The sequence below is a fragment of the Vanessa cardui genome, chromosome 13 (genome assembly GCF_905220365.1).
Source record: "Vanessa cardui chromosome 13, ilVanCard2.1, whole genome shotgun sequence".
Lineage (NCBI taxonomy): Eukaryota > Metazoa > Arthropoda > Insecta > Lepidoptera > Nymphalidae > Vanessa > Vanessa cardui.
This window is the reverse complement of record NC_061135.1, coordinates 4,493,965-4,514,576: the sequence shown is the minus strand read 5'-3', so window position 1 is coordinate 4,514,576 and position 20,612 is coordinate 4,493,965. Positions and strand designations below refer to the sequence as shown.

Here is a 20,612-nt window from a genome sequence, read left to right as displayed (position 1 = left end):
TTATTAGGAAATATGTTTTATTTATTTTTTCATATAAATATATACATTATTCATGACTAAAGTCAAGAATTATAAATGGCAATAGTTTCACTATTGTTAAACAGTCTCTGATAATCTTACTTAAACACGGCAGGAAGACTTGTGCTCATTTAAAACGAAAATTCAATATTCTTACTCAATACAAATGCTATTTTCGATACAATGCTATCACTTCAAGGCATTTCCTTAACTAAATATACTTTGAGTATTTTATGAATTCTTTTCGGTTAGTTTGACGACTACCGCCTTGACTTCTGTGTAGTTGTTGATGCCGTAGGGTCCATTTTCGCGTCCGATACCAGATTGCTTGTAGCCGCCGAAGGGTACTTGGTTTCCAAAAACGTTATAATCGTTCACCCAGACTGTTCCCGCGCGTAAGCCCTGGAATCCATGAATAGTAAAATTTAGAACTCTACTTAGAATTTCTTAGAACTTGGATTTACTCTCTCAATACTAAACTAATGCAAACATTTAAAGGAATTTGGTATGTAGCAAACTTTAATTTCAAAGAGTCCTTCCTGTCTATAGGCAATTTTCAATAACACTTGACGACCAACAACAAAACGCAAACAAAACTGCGTGCAACAACAAGTACTTTATAAGGCTTCAACAATAACAGGCTTATATGATTGTTCCTTTAACAATCTAATGCTGACTGTGATGATGAAAACAGAGTTTATTGCTTATCTATCTTAATGCATATTTTTATATAAATTATTCAATTGTTTTCAACTTTTTATTTGAATTCAAATATCGTATTGTACCATATATCATATATTAAAATAGGCATATTTAATAATTATACACACTACCTTTATCTTGTGTCTTGCCAGTAGAAATATTACATAACACTTAGCCATTTCGTTATTCTTAAATTAATACCATTTTATTTTAATATTCTGCTCAAATATTATTCACCTGAATGAGATAGTTAGCCTTGTCGATGTCTTGGGTAAATACCGCCGCGGCCAGACCATATTCACTGTTGTTAGCACGTTCTAAAACTTCGTCCAGTTGTGAAAATTTAAGTATCTGCTGGACGGGGCCGAAGATCTGTTGAAATAATAAATACGTTTACTTGCAAACGATATTCCTCTAAGATTTTAAGTTGTAAAAAAAGTTACTTCAAAAATGTAAGCAAAAACATAACATGAAGAATCTATTATTAGATTAAATTTAGGAATTACAAATATTAGGATCAAAATAAATTTCCTATAAAGTTATTCTGTACTGAGAAAGGAGTGTTGACCCATCCTTTATTGAAGATTTTTGAGTATCCATAGTTATTAACCGAAAAATGCCAAAATGTATATCACTGATTCTTAGCCGGATATCAGACCGTATATTTAACTTGAAAATTTCAGCTTATTGAGTACAATAACAGCCTGTAAATTCCCACTGCTGGGCTAAAGGCCTCCTCTCCCTTTGAGGAGAAGGTTTGGAACATATTCCACCACGCTGTTCCAATGCGGGTTGGTGGAATACACATGTGGCAGAATTTCTATGAAATTTGTCCTCACGATGTTTTCCTTCACCGCTGAGCACGAGAAGAATTATAAAGACAAATTAAGCACATGAATCATCGGTGCTTGCCTTGGTTTGAGCCCGCAATCATCGGTTAAGATGCACGCGTTCTAACCACTGGGCCACTGGGCCTCGACTCGCTTATTGTATGTGTATATGTAATGCGTGGAGTCGCAGCGATCACCTCAGTGCGTGCGATGTCCATGTGATCCTGCACGTCGGCGAACACGGTGGGTTGCACGAAGTAACCGGCGTCGCTGGCGCGCTTGCCCCCGCACATCAGGCGGGCACCCTGCTGCTGGCCGCTGGAGATCAGCTGCAGGATCTTTTCCTGTTGCTCACCGTCGATCTGGACGAGGAAACGTTACCCTAGCTATAGCGTGCGTGGCATGCTCTCACGGTAGCATGCGTAAGCGATCCCGTGGCGTCCGCCGAAAGACGGAGAGGGTACCGCTGGTTTTTTACTGGGTAAAACCGTTGTGCTTGGGCGCACTCGGCGTTCACGGCTCCGAGGAGTCCCACACACCCCCCCACTTTCCATCACGTGGGGGAAGCGCGTAAAGCGTTTTTCCAGCGTAATAAAAAAAAAAAAAAGCGTCGTGGCATGCTCGGCTGTAGGTATCAAGCCACAGTCGCAGCCTAAGGCACAAACCGCAGAATACTCCTTCGTGGGAATTTTATATTCTCTTCGATCAATACTGATTTTAAGGCTGAATGACCGCATATATTTTTTAAAAGATAATTTTTGTACAGTACTTACACTCAGTACACTGTACTACACTTTCCGAGAGATATTCCCCAGAATTGACTTACAACAAGGGAAGGTATCACGTCAGAGGCTACAGTGCGCGGGGGTGGGGGGGGTGGTTGTTACCTGCGGTCCCTGCTCGGTGTCGGGGCGGAAGGGGTCGCCCACGACGCGGCGAGAAGCGCGCGCGGCGGCTTGCGCCACGAACTCGTCGTAGATGGAGTCCTGCACGAACGTGCGCGAGCCTGCGCACGCACACACACACACGCAATCAGAACTCAACCCTCTGTGATATATTACATTATTATAGGGCCGTTACTAATGTATTCGTAATGTTGTAGCAAGTGAATGTTATGTAAGTACTGAGCCGATCGGTTAATGAAAAAGTTTTTGTTATACTCAGTCGCAAAAATTGATGATATCACCTGATGATAAATTGAGTTAGCACCGTTCAGAGGTTGGCACTGTAAGAAATTTTAACCATTCCCTACATCGCTAATAAATCACTCGGGATCTAAGATATTGTATCCCATGTGCCTGTAGTTTCACTGGCTATAATAATATAGACTTGTATATGAAAAATATGCAATTGAAATATTTAGATCATATGCTATATTCTCGATATCTATGGGATATCTATGGGATGTAAGGGGGCGCAAACTACACCTTAGTGCCCCAAGCCAACCTCACCTGCCCGTGGTGCATCCTGCCGACCAGCAAACGAGGCTCTGGCGACCGACTGATGGCGGTATAACCATCAACATAATAGGCGTAGCTAAATACCACAGGCCGGTGACGGGCAGCAGCGTCACCGGTGCGAGAAGCTACGCCCTGCGATCGCCAACCCGCCTGCCCAGCGTGGCGATTATGGGCACAACCTCCACATACAGCACACACGCAAGCCACGGCCCCCAGTTCCCGGCAGCCCCGCTATTCCTCGTCATGGTGGCGACGATGGTAACGGCGGGACGGGGGGTGCTAAGAATCACCGGGCTACGGGAGGCCACCACAACCGACTGACCCTTGCGACGTACAACGGACGCACGCTACGGCTTGACTCGCATCTAGCGCAACTTGAGGTAGAACTTGGGAAAATTAGGTGGCACATATTAGGGCTATGTGAAGTCCGTAGAGAGGGAGAGGACACCGTAACCCTCGAATCAGGCCACCTAATGTACTTCCGAGAGGGTGACCAACAATCCCAAGGTGGCGTTGGGTTTCTGGTAAATAAGTCCCTAGTTGACAACGTGGTGGAAATCTCCAGTGTGTCGAACAGGGTAGCGTACCTCATTATAAAGCTCACCGAGAGGTACAGCCTCAAGGTGGTGCAAGCGTACGCACCGACCTCGACACACTCGGACGATGAAGTGGAAGAATTATTCGATGACATATCGAGGGCCCTCCACTTCACCACGAAAACCCACTACAACGTTGTCATGGGGGACTTCAACGCTAAAGTGGGAGTACAGAACTGCAGCGAATCGGTAGTAGGACCCCATGGACTTGGAAGCAGGAATCATAGGGGGCAAATGCTTGTCAACTTCCTCGAACGGGAGGGGCTCTTCTTGATGAACTCCTTCTTCAAGAAGCAGCCGCAAAGGAAGTGGACGTGGCAAAGCCCCGACACTATGACGAAAAACGAGATCGACTTCATAATGACGGACAAGAGGCATATATTCAGAGACGTCTCAGTGATTAACAGGTTCAATACCGGTAGTGATCACCGACTCCTCCGAGGCTCTCTGAATATCAATTTTAAGGCCGAGCGCGCCCGTCTGATGAAGTCCACGCTCCGACCAAAGCTGCTCCAAACCATTGCGGGATCTGAAACATTCCAGTCAATCCTGGAGAACCGATTCGCTGCCGTGGAAACCACAACGGACGTAAACCAGAACCTCGAAAATGTAGTTCGAATTCTCAGGGAAGAAGGCACGAGATATTGTGGCATGCAGCGTAAGGGCAGGAAGTCGAACCTTTCGGAAGAGACTTTGGGGCTCATGAAGAAACGACGTGAAAACCCACCTGTCACTTCGTCAGAGAAACGGCAATTAAACCAAGAGATCAGCAGGCGCGTACGACACGACCTCCGGTGCTCCAATACTCTTGCAATAAAAAGAGCTATTGAGCAGAATCGGGGGTCTAAGGTGTTCGTACAATCTCTTGGAAGGAGCCACCTGACGAAGTTGACCACAGCAAGTGGAGAAGTCGTTTCTTCTAAGCCGGCAGTACTTTCGGAAGTAGAGGACTTCTACGGCCGATTATACGCATCGCATGCATCTCGACCTGATCCCGAAAATGAGGATCCTAGAGCTACATTAACACGCCATTTCTCCGAAGACCTGCCTGAAGTCAGTATTGGCGAAATCGAGACTGCTCTTGGACAGCTTAAAAATGGAAAAGCCCCTGGAGAGGACGGCGTTACCACAGAGCTATTAAAAGCGGGAGGTAAACCGGTACTTAGGGAACTTCAGACGCTTTTTAACTCTGTCCTCTTCGAAGGGAGAACTCCGGAGGCGTGGAGTAGGAGTGTGGTCGTCCTGTTCTTCAAAAAGGGAGACAAAACCCTGCTGAAGAACTATCGTCCCATATCCCTACTGAGCCATGTCTATAAGCTGTTTTCAAGAGTGATCACGAACCGTCTTGCGCGAAGATTCGACGAATTCCAACCCCCGGAGCAGGCCGGGTTTCGGACCGGATACGGCACCATAGACCACATCCATACAGTGCGGCAGATTATACAGAAGTCCCATGAGTATAATCGGCCCCTGTGTCTTGCATTCGTGGACTATGAGAAGGCCTTTGACTCGGTTGAAATCTGGGCTGTTCTGGAGTCCCTGCAGCGTTGCCAAGTTGATTGGCGATACATCCAAGTGATGAGATGTCTCTACGAAGCTGCCACCATGTCCGTCCGAGTACAAAATCAGCAAACAAATCCCATACCATTGCATCGAGGAGTGAGACAAGGGGACGTTATTTCCCCCAAATTGTTCACTAATGCAATGGAGGATATGTTCAAGACGCTGAACTGGAAAGGACGTGGCATTAACATCAATGGCGAATACATCTCTCACTTGAGATTCGCAGACGACATCGTCATCGTGGCAGAAACGCTGCAGGACCTACAACAAATGCTGAACGAGCTGGCTGATTCTTCTATGCGTATCGGCCTACGGATGAACTTGGATAAAACCAAGGTCATGTTCAATGAACATGTTCTACCGGAACCGACTACGATACACGGTACCGTTCTCGAAGTTGTTCAAAAATATGTCTACCTCGGGCAGACTCTGCGATTAGGTAGAAACAACCTTGAGGACGAGGTGAATAGAAGAATTCAGCTGGGTTGGGCAGCGTTTGGGAAGTTACGTCGAATCCTAACATCGTCGATCCCACAGTGCCTTAAGACGAAAGTCTTCAATCAGTGCGTCCTACCCGTCATGACATACGGAGCCGAAACGTGGACACTCACGACAAGGCTGGTCCACCAACTTAAAGTCGCTCAGCGTGCTATGGAAAGGGCTATGCTCGGCGTTTCTTTGAGGGATCGCATCAGAAATGAGGTTATCCGTCAAAGAACCAAAGTCATCGACATAGCCCACCGGATTAGTAAGCTGAAGTGGCAGTGGGCTGGTCATATTTGTCGTAGAACCGACAACCGTTGGGGAAAACGTGTTCTAGAGTGGAGACCGCGTCTCGGCAAACGTAGTGTAGGACGTCCTCAGGCACGGTGGAGTGACGATATACGCAAGGCGGCAGGCAGGAGCTGGATGCGAGTAGCCGGAGAAAGACCACAGTGGCGTGCACTGGGAGAGGCCTATGTCCAACAGTGGACAAAAATAGGCTGTTGATGATGATGATGATGATTCTCGATATCATGGCTAGGGAAACAAGATTTGCTCGTCATTTTGGACATAAAATTTGGAATTAGAGTTAGAAAGCTGAAAGCATGTCGGACCGGCGCAACAGCACTGGCCCATGTTGTAGAAGAGCGCCATGTGCGACTGTTCCACGGCGTAGGGCAGGTCGGCGTCGGCCAGCACGATGTTGGGCGACTTCCCGCCCAGCTCCAGCGTGATGCGCTTCACGGAGCCCGCCGCGCCGCGCTGGATCAGCTTGCCCACCTCCGTCGAGCCTACAACCAATAACCATCACATGGAATCTTAATTACTGATCACGTCTGAAGTATTCCTGTTTAGGGATCAGCTTGCCCACCTCCGTCGACCCCACAACCAATAACAATCACATGGAATCTTATTTACTGATCCCGTTTGAAGTATTCCTGTTTAGTAAACTAGAGTTTTTACATAATGGATAACATTTTAACGGCATTCTACCTTGACCTCCGTGATCGAGTAGTGTACACCAGTTTTCATGGGTACGCCACTGCGTGGTCCCAGGTTCGATCCGGCCGAGTCGATATAGAAAATGTTTATTAGTATCCTATGTTGTCTTGGGTGTACGTGGTACCGTCGTCACCTCTCACTTATCATTACACAAGTTGCTTTAACTAAATACATTGGGAGAAAACTAATCTATGTGATTTTTTTTTTTTTTAATAATATTGGACAACATCACATACATTACTCTGATCCCAATGTAAGTATTTGTGTTATGGAAAATCAGACTGCGACTTACCGGTGAAGGCGACTTTGTCGACGTCGGGGTGGTCGACGATGGCGGCGCCGGCGTCCCCGTAGCCCGGCACCACATTCACCACTCCCGCGGGAAAGCCTGCCTCCTGCAGACAGCAGACATTTAATCAGTGTGCATTGAAAACAATCTTGTTAGATGAATATCATTTGTGAATGAACGACGTAAAAGACAGCGTAGCAACGTTTCCACATCATTTTTTTTTTTATGGTATAGGTTAGTGGACGAGCAGATGGGCCACCTGGTGGTAAGTGCTCACCATCACCCATCGACAATGACGCTGTAAGAAACATTAACTATTCCTTACATCGTCAATGCGCCACCAACCTTGTGAACTAAGATGTTATGTCCCTTGTGCCTGTAGTTACACTGGCGCACTCACCCTTCAGACCGGAACACAACAATACTGAGTACTGTTATTTGGCGGTAGAATAACTGATGAGTGGGTGGTACCTACCCAGACGGGCTTGCACAAAGCCCTACCACCAAGAAATTTTGTAAATAAACTTTTTTGTTTTTACTTTTAATACATGGCATTACTTTTGCGACCCACGACTATGGCACGAAAATTAATCATTTGTTAGTGAAATTACACGACACGAATGTTTTCTCACCGGTAATTTATACTATTTGAGATGTTTATGAGATTCGAGATTCGATTATGAGAGTCGAGATGACCCAGTGGTTAGAACGCGTGCATCTTAACCGATGATTGCGGGTTCAAACCCAGGCAAGCACCGCTGATTCATGTGCTTAATTTGTCTTTATAATTCATCTCGGGCTCAGCGGTGAAGGAAAACATCGTGAGGAAACCTGCATATGACAAATTTCATAGAAATTGTGCCACATGTGTATACCACCAACCCGCATTGGAACAGCGTCGTGGAATATGTTCCAAACCTTCTCCTCAAAGGGAGAGGAGGCCTTTAGCCCAGCAGTGGGAATTTACAGGCTGTTGTAGTAGTTTGTTTTTGTAGAATAGCATTTGTGAATGAACGACGTAAAAGACAGCGTAGCAACGTTTCCAAATCATTTTGTAGATAATTAACTTTTTGGTTTTTAAAACGTTTAATACATACGGCCTTTGCGAACCTATGTGCCACGAAAATTAATCATTTATTAGCGAAATTACACAACAAGAATATTTTCTCACCGGTAATTTATACTATTTGAGATTTATTTAACATTTCATTTCTGTTCTATATGGATCAGAGTGTTTGGCTACAATAGGGATGACTGAGAGACAGTTGCATGGTGCGGAGATGAGAGTGCTGAGAGGAATGTGTGGTGACGCGAATGGATAGAGTAAGGAATGAGTACATAAGAGGAAGTTTGAAAATGACACCGATAGCCGAGAAGTTATGTGGAAGGCGGCTATCATGGTATGGGCATGTAATGCGGAGGAATGAGGAACACATTGTGAGGATGACCTTGAGCATGGATGTGGACGGATATAGAGGTAGAGGACGACCAAGGAAACGATGGATGGATTGTGTGAAAGACGATATGGTTAGAAAGAATGTTATTTGTGAGATGACGTCTGACTGAGAAGTATGAAAGGAGAAGGCATGCTGCAACAACAGCCTGTAAATTCCCACTGCTGGGCTAAAGGCCTCCTCTCCCTTTGAGGAGAAGGTTTGGAACATATTCCACCACGCTGTTCCAATGCGGGTTGGAGGAATACACATGTGGCAGAATTTCTATGAAATTTGTCACATGCAGGTTTCCTCACGATGTTTTCCTTCACCGCTGAGCACGAGATGAATTATAAAGACAAATTAAGCACATGAATCAGCGGTGCTTGCCTGGGTTTGAACCCGCAATCATCGGTTAAGATGCACGCGTTCTAACCACTGGGCCACCTCGACTCAAGGCATGCTGCGCCGACCCCAAATAAAATTGGGATAAGGGCAGGAGGCTAATGATTCAGAAATGCTGTTATATATTAAATCATGGTTAATAAAAGAGTAGAAGGATAAAAAATCGTTGGAACAAACCTTGACGAGCTGTGCGAGGTAGAGCGCCGTGAGAGGAGTCTGCTCGGCTGGCTTCAGTACGACCGTGCATCCGGCCGCCAGCGCCGGACCCAGCTTCCAAGCCGCCATCAGCAGCGGGAAGTTCCATGGGATGATCTGACCGCACACACCTGAAATAAATTGACGTATTTATAACACTGAAATCAATTGGACCGCACACACCTGAAATAAAATGACGTATTTATAACACTGAAATCAATTGGACCGCACACACCTGAAATAAAATTACGTATTCACAATATTGTAATCAATTGGTAAGTGTTACCAGTTATTTTACGAATATTGGAAGATATCCGTTACCATCACCGCCACCATGACGAGGAATAGCGGGGCTGCCGGGAACTAGGGGCCGTGGCTTTTGTGAGTGCTGCATATAGAGGATATTGCCCATAAGACATTCGTCAATAATGTCCAAATATCGAGCTCCACAAAAAAAAATTAAAAATCATGTTAAATATTTCGTTTTAAATAACTATAATAGCCATGTTAATTTAAAATCTTATATAATAGACTATTTCTAATATTCCCGTAAAATATTTCTTACCGACAGGTTCATGTCGTGTGTAGGCAAAATATTTTCCATCCATTGGCAACACTGATCCATGGTTCTTGTCCGCCCAGCCGGCGTAGTACCTCAGGTTTTTTATTACCGAGGCTAAATCGCCATGGTAAGCTGCTAGGTACGGCTTACCATTGTCCAAGGTTTCTAGACTCTGTGTGTAAAAGAATAAGGTTCATTTTAATATAACCGATAATTTTAGTTTCTATAAAAATTTCGTACATTCATAAACTTAATACTCGAAGTTAAAAATTGGTAAAGAATTTTTGTGTCAATATTATTTATAATGAAATTAATATTTCAATTCTACTGTGAACCACTTTTTTATTAAAGACATAGTTTGTGATCTATGTTGCTTATAAATTTTTCAACCGCAACTCCTAATAGAATCGCCCCCAAAATAAATATTAATTTTCCTATCATAAGTGAACAAAATATTCTTATGTAAGTAAAGACAGAGAGCGTTAATCAATATCACGTAATAATTGTTATCATAAGTTCACCGAGATCGCTCACTCAACTCAGTGATAATATCGCGTGCAATTGTTAATAAAATCTTTTGCGAGATACGATGACAACGCGACTTTTTTTAATTGAATAAACACTCAAATCTTTGCAGGTACCCATAGCATACACGTTCGTGATAATGAAAAATAATGTCATTTATTGAATATTAAACGTAATAGACAATTATTATTATCACATTATTCAATTACAAAATCGTTGTGTTAATTACTAAATACGCATTTCTCAATCAGATAATGATAACTATTATTTGAATGATTTTTCAAATCATTAGCTTGACAGCTTCATATATAACCAAACTTATTTTGAGATAATTTTATTATATTTAAACTGCACTTAAACATTTTGTTCTATTATAAGTGATGACTGAATTGTCATAAAAATATTCATATTTATAATACATTACATGCAAAGCGACCAAGGAATACATAGTAAAGAATGTAATTCAATCAAAAACCAAACTTACAGCCATATAAGCCCTATCTCTTTCAATTAGATCAGCCAGTTTGTTCAGGAGGTACCCTCGTTGAGACGCATCCATCTTCCTCCATGGTGACCCCAATCTATTGAAAGAAAAAATGATTATTTTTCATTATAACACAATAATGATCAACACAAAAAGGTATGTAAGAAGATATATGTTTATAGGGAATATTTTTAAAGCCTTGCCTTCATAATATTATAACTAGTGCTGGTATAGATAATAGGCATTTAGAATTAATACTTGCAAGATACAATTTCTATTTTTACTTCTATTTATATAAAGGCAAATACTAGCATGGGCGCTATCTGTGAATATTAATTGAGCACATAACGATAATAATTATAGTGCGTCGAGGTAAGATTGGTACCGATCGGAAACCAAGCAATACAAGCTAATAAAACTGATTCTATATACTATTCAATTAGACCATTTTAAAGAGAACTTAGGTACTTTTAAATTTGATAAATAAAGCGGCTTCATCGACCGAGATTCATTGTGACAATTTGTATGTAAATCGATTTGATATTACAGAAAAATATTTTTTCTGCAATATGTAATAGTCTGTAGTCCCATTTCTTGAGGTTGTCCAACAGTAAGTTAAACGGGCTTATCAAAACCTCGCAGTTTACTATGTAGCTGACTTTTGTTTTAATGGATTGACGGAACTGATAACAATATTGTTACTACAAATTGCCTAACTCCAATTTGTAGAAACATTATCCAATTGATATGAACACATGTAAAATTAACTCATTAGCATTATCTAGGCTTAAAAAAAACTGGTTTATTTTTTGTTTTTCATCAAAACTTTTGCCATAATAAGAATTTTGTAGTAATGAGTACTAAACAAGCTGTTTACTTTATACACAAGCTATGATAATATAATATATTAGCAACAGTATGCCAACTAAAATCAATCTTAAGAGTAAGGTTGTGTTAAATAAGTAATTGTTTTTTTTTTTATAGCTATTATTATAACCTTGAAGAGAGACTAACAAAAAGTAGTCCTATTCACGAACATTTTATAAATGTTTATTTTAATGTCAGCCTACTCATTTTTTTTAATGTAGGCTATTTTTGTTCCTATGTATCAGTGTGCTTATTTTATAGGCTGTATTTTTGGACTACTTTAGGCTAGGGCATCAATTATGATAGGAAATTATGCAACTGAGCAGAAGTTGTGCAAATATTATTATAGTCCATAAGCGTATGCTCAAAAATAGGTGGTGTTTTCTTTCATTGTATAGGAATGTTGATTCTCGGCAAACGAGCAGGAGGCTCACCTGATGGAAAGTGACTACCACCGCCCATGGACATCAACAGAAAATGTCTAAGAAATCGCGCTGTTGTGGATTTTTGGACATCAAGGTAATGCGGGTGAAACTTAGAATTTTGGCGAAATGTCCGAAGGTGAAATTCAGCAGCCGGGATTAATCCGAACAATTCCTCGGAACATCCCCGTGAAATGTAAAAAAAGAGTCTAAAAGTTGCCACAGTTTAGTAACTTCGAGAAGTTACTGCGATTTTTTGTCGCAGAGTAAATATTTTTGTTCGCTCGACCCGGAAGTCTAATTTGCTACCAAAGAGGTTCACTATGAATCATAAATTATATATAGTATAGTATTACGGCAAAAATTGTTGCCTATTTAATTGAGTCAATTGAAAAGATTATTGGTTTATTTATTTATTTATTTACTTCTTATAAGACAATCAATATTTCGAGTGTTAAGCTAGCTTATTATAACCTTCGATATTAAGTTTGACCTAATTATAGATCTACAAAATTACCACTTTAAAAATAAAGAATATTGAATAAATACGAACGTTATCTCTTGTTTTACTAACATGTATGTTTCAATACTATAAAAACAAATGCAAATTGGCCATTTTAGATAAGTAATCTATACTAATTTTACGAATAGGAAAGTTTTAACCTAATTTTCTGAAATTTGCTACAAAGCAATCTTGTATCTACAAGGAGTCTTTTCTTAGACTAATTTTATGTCTGGCAGACCAATTTCTAAAACGCAAGCTAAGCCGTAGGCAACAAGTAGTTATTTATTGATCTTGGTGTAAATAAACCATCCATGTTGAAGAATAATGACAAATCAAACAGCGACATTTAATTATTGCTTGTTGATTGAGGAAAAAATATATAATATTAAGCGAAAATCAATGTGTTGTTCACACAATTGCAAAATCCATACTGTAAGTGATCGAGAACTACAGAGGAAAATGGTAAGTACCGAATATATAACATAATAAAACAATACTTTCATCCTCTATGATTAATCATTACCGTTTGTTTATCATTTATTCTACAAATATCCTTGACTGACATACAGTGAATCTATGCATGGACGAAATGAAAAATGTCGTCACAAAAAGCGGCGAAGTTGGAAATGTTTATAATACATCTCATCCTCCGTGATGACAGAAAATCTCGTGTGGAAACCTGCATGTATTAAACAATTATTTTCATTGACATTAACAGACCAGCATTAAAAAAGTGTGGAGCTATTCCCTCCAAAACTTATATTCAAAAGCTCAGCAGTGGAACAAGTTTTACTTAATAGATATTTCTTACTTACTTAAAGGCTTTCTTGGCTGCATCGACGGCTCTGTCGATGTCAGCATTACCGGCCTGCTGCACATCGGCTATTACATTTCCGTTAGTCGGATTCTCTGTCTGGAATGTTCGTCCATCCGACGATTTCACCCACTCGTTGTTGATGAAAAGCTACAATGAAAATATCGGTTTAAGATCTGATATTATTTTATACTAGCCGTGCCCACGACCTTGTACGCGTTTGAATTTAACAAAAAAAAATTGTTGTAGCCCAAGTTACTCCTTATTGTAATGTGCCAATGAAAGTCCCGTCAAAATCGGTCCAGCCGTTCTATATATTAGTTGGAACCAACAGACAGACAAACAGACGGACAAAAATTGTAAAAAATGTTATTTTGGTATATGTAACGTGTATATATACTTATGCATTGAGTAAAAAAGGGCTATTTTAATATTACAGACAAACACACCAATTTTATTATATGTGTAGAATATCGGAAAAGGGTAAGTTTATCTTAGTGGACCTCGTATTACAGGGAGACTATATGGTACAGGTTGGCGGACGAGCACCTGATGGTAAGTGGTCACCAACACCCATAGAGAATGAAACTGTAAGAAATATTAACTATTCCTTACATCGTCAATGTGCCACCAACCTTGGAAACTAAGATGTTATGTCCTTTGTGCCTGTAGTTACACTGGCTCACTCACCCTTCTAACCGGATCAAAACAATACCGACTACTGTTATTTGACGGTAGAATAACTGATGAGGGTGGTACCTACCCAGACGGGCTTGCACAAAGCCCTACCATCAAGTTACGGGAAGATATAGTAATTAAAAAAAAAATTGACGTTGCTTTTTAAACGTTGAACGTGCCTTATAACAAAAAAATACGGAAATGTTATTAGGAATATGTGATGCGGAAAAATGTCTGTCGAGGCTTGTCAAGCGTGATCTTGTTTATAATTTAATGTAATATATTCACATAGTACAATAATTTTATTGATCGGGTCTTAATTTAATCGATTTGATGACGTAGTTTAATTGAAATTTTTTATTCGTAATACGGAAGAATAGAGAACTTATATAAAAAAATATATATTTATACTAATTGTCGCCAGCGACGTTGCTCGTGATTTTGTACTTGACCTTCAAGTGTTACTTTACAAAAATGCAACCTCAAATATCAAATACTTTGCTTCAAGCTAACTTCACACCAAATCACATCAAATTCGGTGCAGTATTCAGCAAAAGTGTAAAAGACACTTTACTTTCGCATTAAAATTAGTATAAATACTTATTTAATAAAGATCAATGATATTCTAATAAACAGATATGTTATACCCATACTAAACAACAGAAAAAAGTGTGCCGCGCCGGGGACCGCTTATTTTACATTTCGTTACAAGTAAAAAGGATAGCTTGATAAAACCAATAAGTAAAAGGGATAACTAGATGTTTTAATTACGCAAAACGTATTACTACATAATTATGATGTATTATAACGTATTACTTGCATAATTATAATGAAAACGACTAAAGGCAAACGTCCCAATTAGGACGTTTTCTAGTCTTCACTTTTTGCGCGTTAATGACATATCTGTTTACTAGAACATCATTGATAATGATACTGGAAAGTTTTTTTCAGTTAAGTTCTGGAATTTTTATTTTTACAAAAGTTAATTAGTAGTATACAATACCTATGTATACGCTTTTATCGCTGTTTATGTGATAACCTTATACACAGTGGACGCCCGATGAGGTAATAAATAATAACAATATTTTAAAACTACAAAATAATAATTGTTATGTAGTTATGTATGTACTGTTTTATATATTTTGTGTTATTTTATATGTAATTCAAAACGATGTAATAAATATGTTCCTAATGTTATTACACAAGCAAATACATATATGGCCACATGAAGGATATATTGAATTTGTCAGAATCGGAAACTTGGCGTTATAAACTTATCTTTGCTTTCCATGTTTATACAATGATCATTACTGATTCTATGAACATTATTCACAAAATAACATGACAATGAAATTTCACAAACGACTATTTTATTGTTAACCTAAACATATAAGCAATATTTAGATTTTAAAGAAATTCTACTAATTTTTAACGGTTACAATTTCCCTTTTCTATCCTTCTCTACATAAAACTAAGCTAAATCGGAACTATTCCAGCTATGATTCCAATAATTGACAACTATCAATCATTAAATATTATTACACGATTATTTAGTTCAAGTAAACCGCTAAACAACGACTGCGTTTCTATTCAATGGCGATAGAGTAGCTTAGTAGAATTGTCCACTGAACTATGTTCTTCTAGCTTCTTAATTGCGAACATTGTGAACGTAACGATTGAACGAATTTAATCTGATAAGATAATGTATTTCAATTATCCAACCACTAAGATAAGCTTAATGTTATCTGTGAATACAGTTGTGTAAATAAACACATACAATGTAATGTAACCGATGTAAATAACGATTTATTACATTATATGCTTTTTGTATAAAAAATTGTATGTATATTTCAATGATATTTTTTGGGAAGGCTGTATAAATATGTGGCTTAACAGGTAGGTGGTGATAATTACTGAATTACAGGAAGTTACATTTGTGTTATTAGTAAACTACTTATTCTTTGATGTGTTGTAAGGTATTCCTCTTATCTAATGGAAAATTAAATATAGAATAGAATAAATAGATCATCAGGAATAGATCCCAAGTCTAGTGGATGAACCAGACCTTTAGTACAACCTAGTTTTACCTCCCACACACAATTATATGCATGCATCAAAAACGATGTCTACTGGATACTAAGGATAATATATAAAATGTACAATTATAAATGTTCGATGCCTACGTGTTCTAAACAACACAATTGGCGAACACAGAACCAAATTGACATATTATTAAAGACATATAACAATAATACAATAAACCACTACACACATACCACCAATGGATTTGTTATGATGTTCATATTCATAAAGTTTGAACATAACGACGCGCTTGAAGCACTTATGCAAAACCGCAGGTGAGAGAAAGAACAGGTTTTAAACTGATTTTATTATATTCGTATGAAAAATAAAATGAAACGTCTAGGGGTAATATCATTGGTCAAGAATTGAATAATCTTTGATATTCACTATGGATTTGCGAAGAAATTGCGTTTTGAACATCGACGAAACTGTTATCGGAATTTTGAAAGACAAATGAAAGTGCATATAATATAATTTAGTGAAATGGTATGTTGATTTAAATAACAATAAATAAATAAATCAAAAACTGACTGTAGTGAACAACTTAGCTTAGCTATTAGCTATTTGGAATAGGCTATACATATTTTATCAGTATTCCAAAATTATATAGTGCAGTTGGACTTATTTGTTTATTTTGTGTTGTCAGTTCGTCCATGGCGGGAAGATAAGGTTTCCGTTCGTTCATGAAAATAAATTACATATAAAATAATACAAGTCATATTAGCCAGTACATTGGCATACGCTAAACAATATACAACAATATTACCCATATGGCCATATACATTACAATAATTTAACTGATCGCGTTGGTAATAAAAGTTATTAGCTCTTTCTGTTAGTAGCCCTGTCTGGAGTGTTGACTATCAAACGCCCAAAGGCAAGTCCATCTTACGGGCTGTTAAATTCCCCATCTTTCAAAGTCATACTTATTGCACGGCCATTTATAGAATCATATCTCTCACGCAGTTATTATCCAAACCAATATTGACCGTCTTGGCTAAAATCTCTCCTAAACAATCTCATTGATCAGTAATATAAGTGCTAGTTAATAATACAGCGAAGTTATGATATGATATACCTTTATCATTTTTTCGTCCTTGACAAATTTAAAGGGCAGTGAGATACCGCGATATTGAATCGGTTGTAACTATGTTATAACCCGTTTGATAATATGTACAACGCCCATTTTGCTGGGGATTCATAATTCAGTCACACAGTCAATATCTTAGTAAGAATTTGTGGTGCTACATGGTGTAAAACAAAGTCGCTTACCGCTGTCTCTTTATATGCTTAGATCTTTTAAATTACACAATGGATTTGATGATGATTCGATTGGCTTTTTTTAAAACACAGAGTGATTCATAATTATACATGCACAATATAATAAAGAAACATTGATAATTTAGACATTCTCTATCTCTACTATATTTTAGTATCAATCAGCAATGCACCCGGATCGCTAGTGTATTATAGTAAAGTAACGGCCTGTAAAATTCCCACTGCTGGGCTAAGGCCTCCTCTCCCATTAAGGAGAGGGTTTGTATTGTATTGTATTTGGTTGTTGGGTTTGTATTGTATTAATATATTCCACCACGCTTTTCCAATGCGGATTGGTAGAATGCACATGTGACAGAATTTCGATGAAATTAGACACATGCAGGTTTCCTCACGATGTTTTCCTTCAAGAGATGAATTATAAACACAAATTAAGCACATATATATGTGCTGTATTGATTAGGAATATTTTAGTACATTAATTAGCTGTTATTATTATTAAAACGCTTGGAATATAATAAAGTGTATTCGCTTATTAATTAAAACATTAGCTAAGGTAATAGGTCCGAATATAATAGTAGATGTATTTTTATCATTTAGATAATATCAATCTAAAATGAATTCTTTACGTGATAACTTTCACGAATTTCACAAATATCAATACTAAAACATATGTTATATATTTGTAATCATACATGTCACCGTGAGATTACAAAATTCGTTAGATTACAATCTGTCTCGTCTGACTGTAATCTGTCGAAATATTGTAAACCGTGAAATATGATTGCAATTTAACGCATTATTTTTCGCTATATTGTAATCTCGGTAAAGGCGAGCAAATTGATGGGGAATTCTCGCGTCTAGTAAAATTCTAATAATATAACATATTATCTCCTGCATAATTTAATTCCGCCGGTTCGCCAGCAGCTTAACCCCTATAGTAGGAAATATATATGTATTTTGTATGCTTATAGAATAATTAATGAAACGCGCCGACTCATTAATTCTATAAACACTAGTAAACCGCCTGTGGAAGGGTTTAAAGTTAAGGCTTCGATAAAAACATGTTTAACAACAAACCATGATATACAATTTAATAAAAAAAACCGACCAATGCGCATCGAGGGGAATGCGTGTTCTTTCATGATTTAAACTGGTTTGATTTACTTATGAGAAATATTTACAGTAAAAAGATATATGAAGTATGAACAAAATATTCTAGAATGTTCAGGAAACAAAAAAGAAATCATTCAGCTGAATCTAAATACTTCTGTTCAAAATCCGTTATAAAAGAATAAGTTGTTTACATTAATCTTGCGTAATCTATTAGTAACAATGTCTATTTTAATAAACACTAACAATTAATTGTGTAAACAAGAGATGTAAAGATAAATTAGTAACACCAAGTTTACATACATTTTATGCAATAATTTAAAATAATTTAATTAAATCATAACATTCCTTCTTGCCGGTTCTTTAATCTTAATCCATTGTTATTTTGCTATAGTGACGCTATATATAATATAACATTGGTAACAACGTAACACGTGTTATTTTTTATTATGAAGATCATATTCGTACGGAAAGGTTTTGAAGTTAATTAAATAAATTATTTTCAACGAATCAATCAAGATAACAGTAATAGTATCACTATAAAATTTTCTTATTAGATATCTAGATAATAAAAATAAATATTTAAATGTTATTTAATTATTAAATTGAATTGAAATAAGCGTAAAATTTAAGACTTGTAATTTTTATACACAAATTGATTTAGTTTTACTAAATAATCGTTTGTTTTAAATTTAAATATTAAGACATGCGTAAATGTGATTAACAGTTTAACACATGCACGAGAATTGATTTTGCAAGGAATTTTTGCAGATATAGTCTATTCCAATGGGAAGAGGAGAAAAGGTAAATAAACAACTTTGACCTTGAATTGATATGTCATTTGCGTTCGACTAGTGAGGTGAAAATAATTGAATGAATGGGTAATTAATGCTAAAGAACGATATATATTTTTTTTATTTTAAAAGTAATTTTCCGTTTAAACAAAGTCAGGTCGTAATAAAAAACTTCAGAGAATTCCGAATATGCATCCGTGCACATGATACGAAAGATGAGAGACGAATGTCTTTCTTAACATTGTATTATTTTCAAAACTATAAAATTGCTATGCACAAAACTGATCTACATTTCGAGATAAGAGATTATTTTTAAGTAAAATAATTCTTTTAACATTTTTGGTAAAAATATTATTTTTATGTAAAAACCTTACTGTATAAAATTAACTTTTTTATCTATCGTTAGGTAACTTTTTACGGTTCTAATAAATAATTCATATTATATATTACAACCAATTAAATAAACATATTTAAAAAAAATATCTATAATGAATTTTAAAACTAAAATAATATATTTTTTATCTGTATAAATTCATTCGTCTACATTCGTTTAGCGAACATGCCTAGTTGAGGCCCCTATTTTTAATGTTCGTCATCGAGAAATGGCGTCTTGAATGTCGACAAAACTGTTTTCGTTACTTTGGAAGTGAAATTAAAGTGGATCTATGTAGTTTAGTGAAATATTGTTGTATTACAAATGAAGATATATTAATCAAGAACTGTTTGTAATTAATCTTATAGTGGAATTATCAACAAAACACTTGTGATATTGAAAAATACGGTATGTTTTGAATGTCTCCTTTTGTCATTGGAATGGACTATACACGTTTTCATAAACTAGAAATAGAATGATAAAAATGAATACATGAGAAATTTGACCTTGAATTATATCGTTATTCCGATCTTGCCCTTTATTAATTAGTATACTATAAACACCGACAAACTTTGACACTGAAAATAATGGTTAATTTAAATATATTTTTCTATTTTTGTTATTTAATTATATAATTAAAATATAACATACCCCTGTGTATAAAATTTCAGGTTTGGTATGCGGGGCCGGAGCCGATGCAGTCGCGAACTTCGCTTTTTGTATTTGCACTAGTTTATTTAAATTCCGCAACATTTTCCTTAATATACGTCCACACCTCACAAGTTGTAACAAAAACAAACACTATGGCAAATGGCAATATGGATAGAGTAGTACAGATGCTCTACAATGTATACTGTAAAGTCAAAATTGATAATTCACAGATGTTTTGCTTTATGGTTGGCTATGACTTTTCGGTCGTCAGTTTCTTGACTCTTGAATGATAAATGTATAATCTATTTCAAAATGAAACTTAAGATATCCGATTCCTTGCAATTTGCTAATAACATTCGTTTCGTACGAATTGTTAGTATATTTGTTTTAAATAATGCTCATATTTATCTGCTCAAGGCGAGTGCCAGCTTTGTATTTATAATTATATTGATTATTAACATCTTAGACTATTCACGCTGGCACAACATTTT

The 20,612-nt window shown here is 37.4% G+C and overlaps 1 protein-coding gene across 1 annotated transcript; it reads right to left on the bottom strand.

Moving 5' to 3' along the window:
* On the bottom strand, positions 1 to 20,306 carry LOC124534588 (aldehyde dehydrogenase, mitochondrial). Its single transcript, XM_047110509.1, has 11 exons — positions 20,122 to 20,306; positions 13,157 to 13,305; positions 10,548 to 10,644; positions 9,542 to 9,710; positions 8,959 to 9,107; positions 6,947 to 7,049; positions 6,267 to 6,443; positions 2,438 to 2,556; positions 1,748 to 1,912; positions 958 to 1,092; positions 1 to 420 (listed from the first exon to the last, which is right to left on the bottom strand). The coding sequence occupies exons 1-11, from the start codon at positions 20,221 to 20,223 to the stop codon at positions 250 to 252; spliced, it is 1,536 nt and encodes a 511-aa protein (XP_046966465.1). The 5' UTR covers positions 20,224 to 20,306; the 3' UTR covers positions 1 to 249.
* Positions 20,307 to 20,612: the final 306 nt, after the last annotated feature.

Bases quoted from the DNA above. Each gene is read 5' to 3' on its own strand.
- LOC124534588 (XM_047110509.1), bottom strand. From the start codon at position 20,223: ATGTTGCGGAATTTAAATAAACTAGTGCAAATACAAAAAGCGAAGTTC. The intron at 9,108-9,541 runs GTAAGAAATATT...AATTTATTTCAG, and splicing joins CACACGACATGAACCTGTCG to GTGTGTGCGGTCAGATCATC. The intron at 1,093-1,747 runs GTGATCGCTGCG...TTATTTCAACAG, and splicing joins TGGACATCGCACGCACTGAG to ATCTTCGGCCCCGTCCAGCA.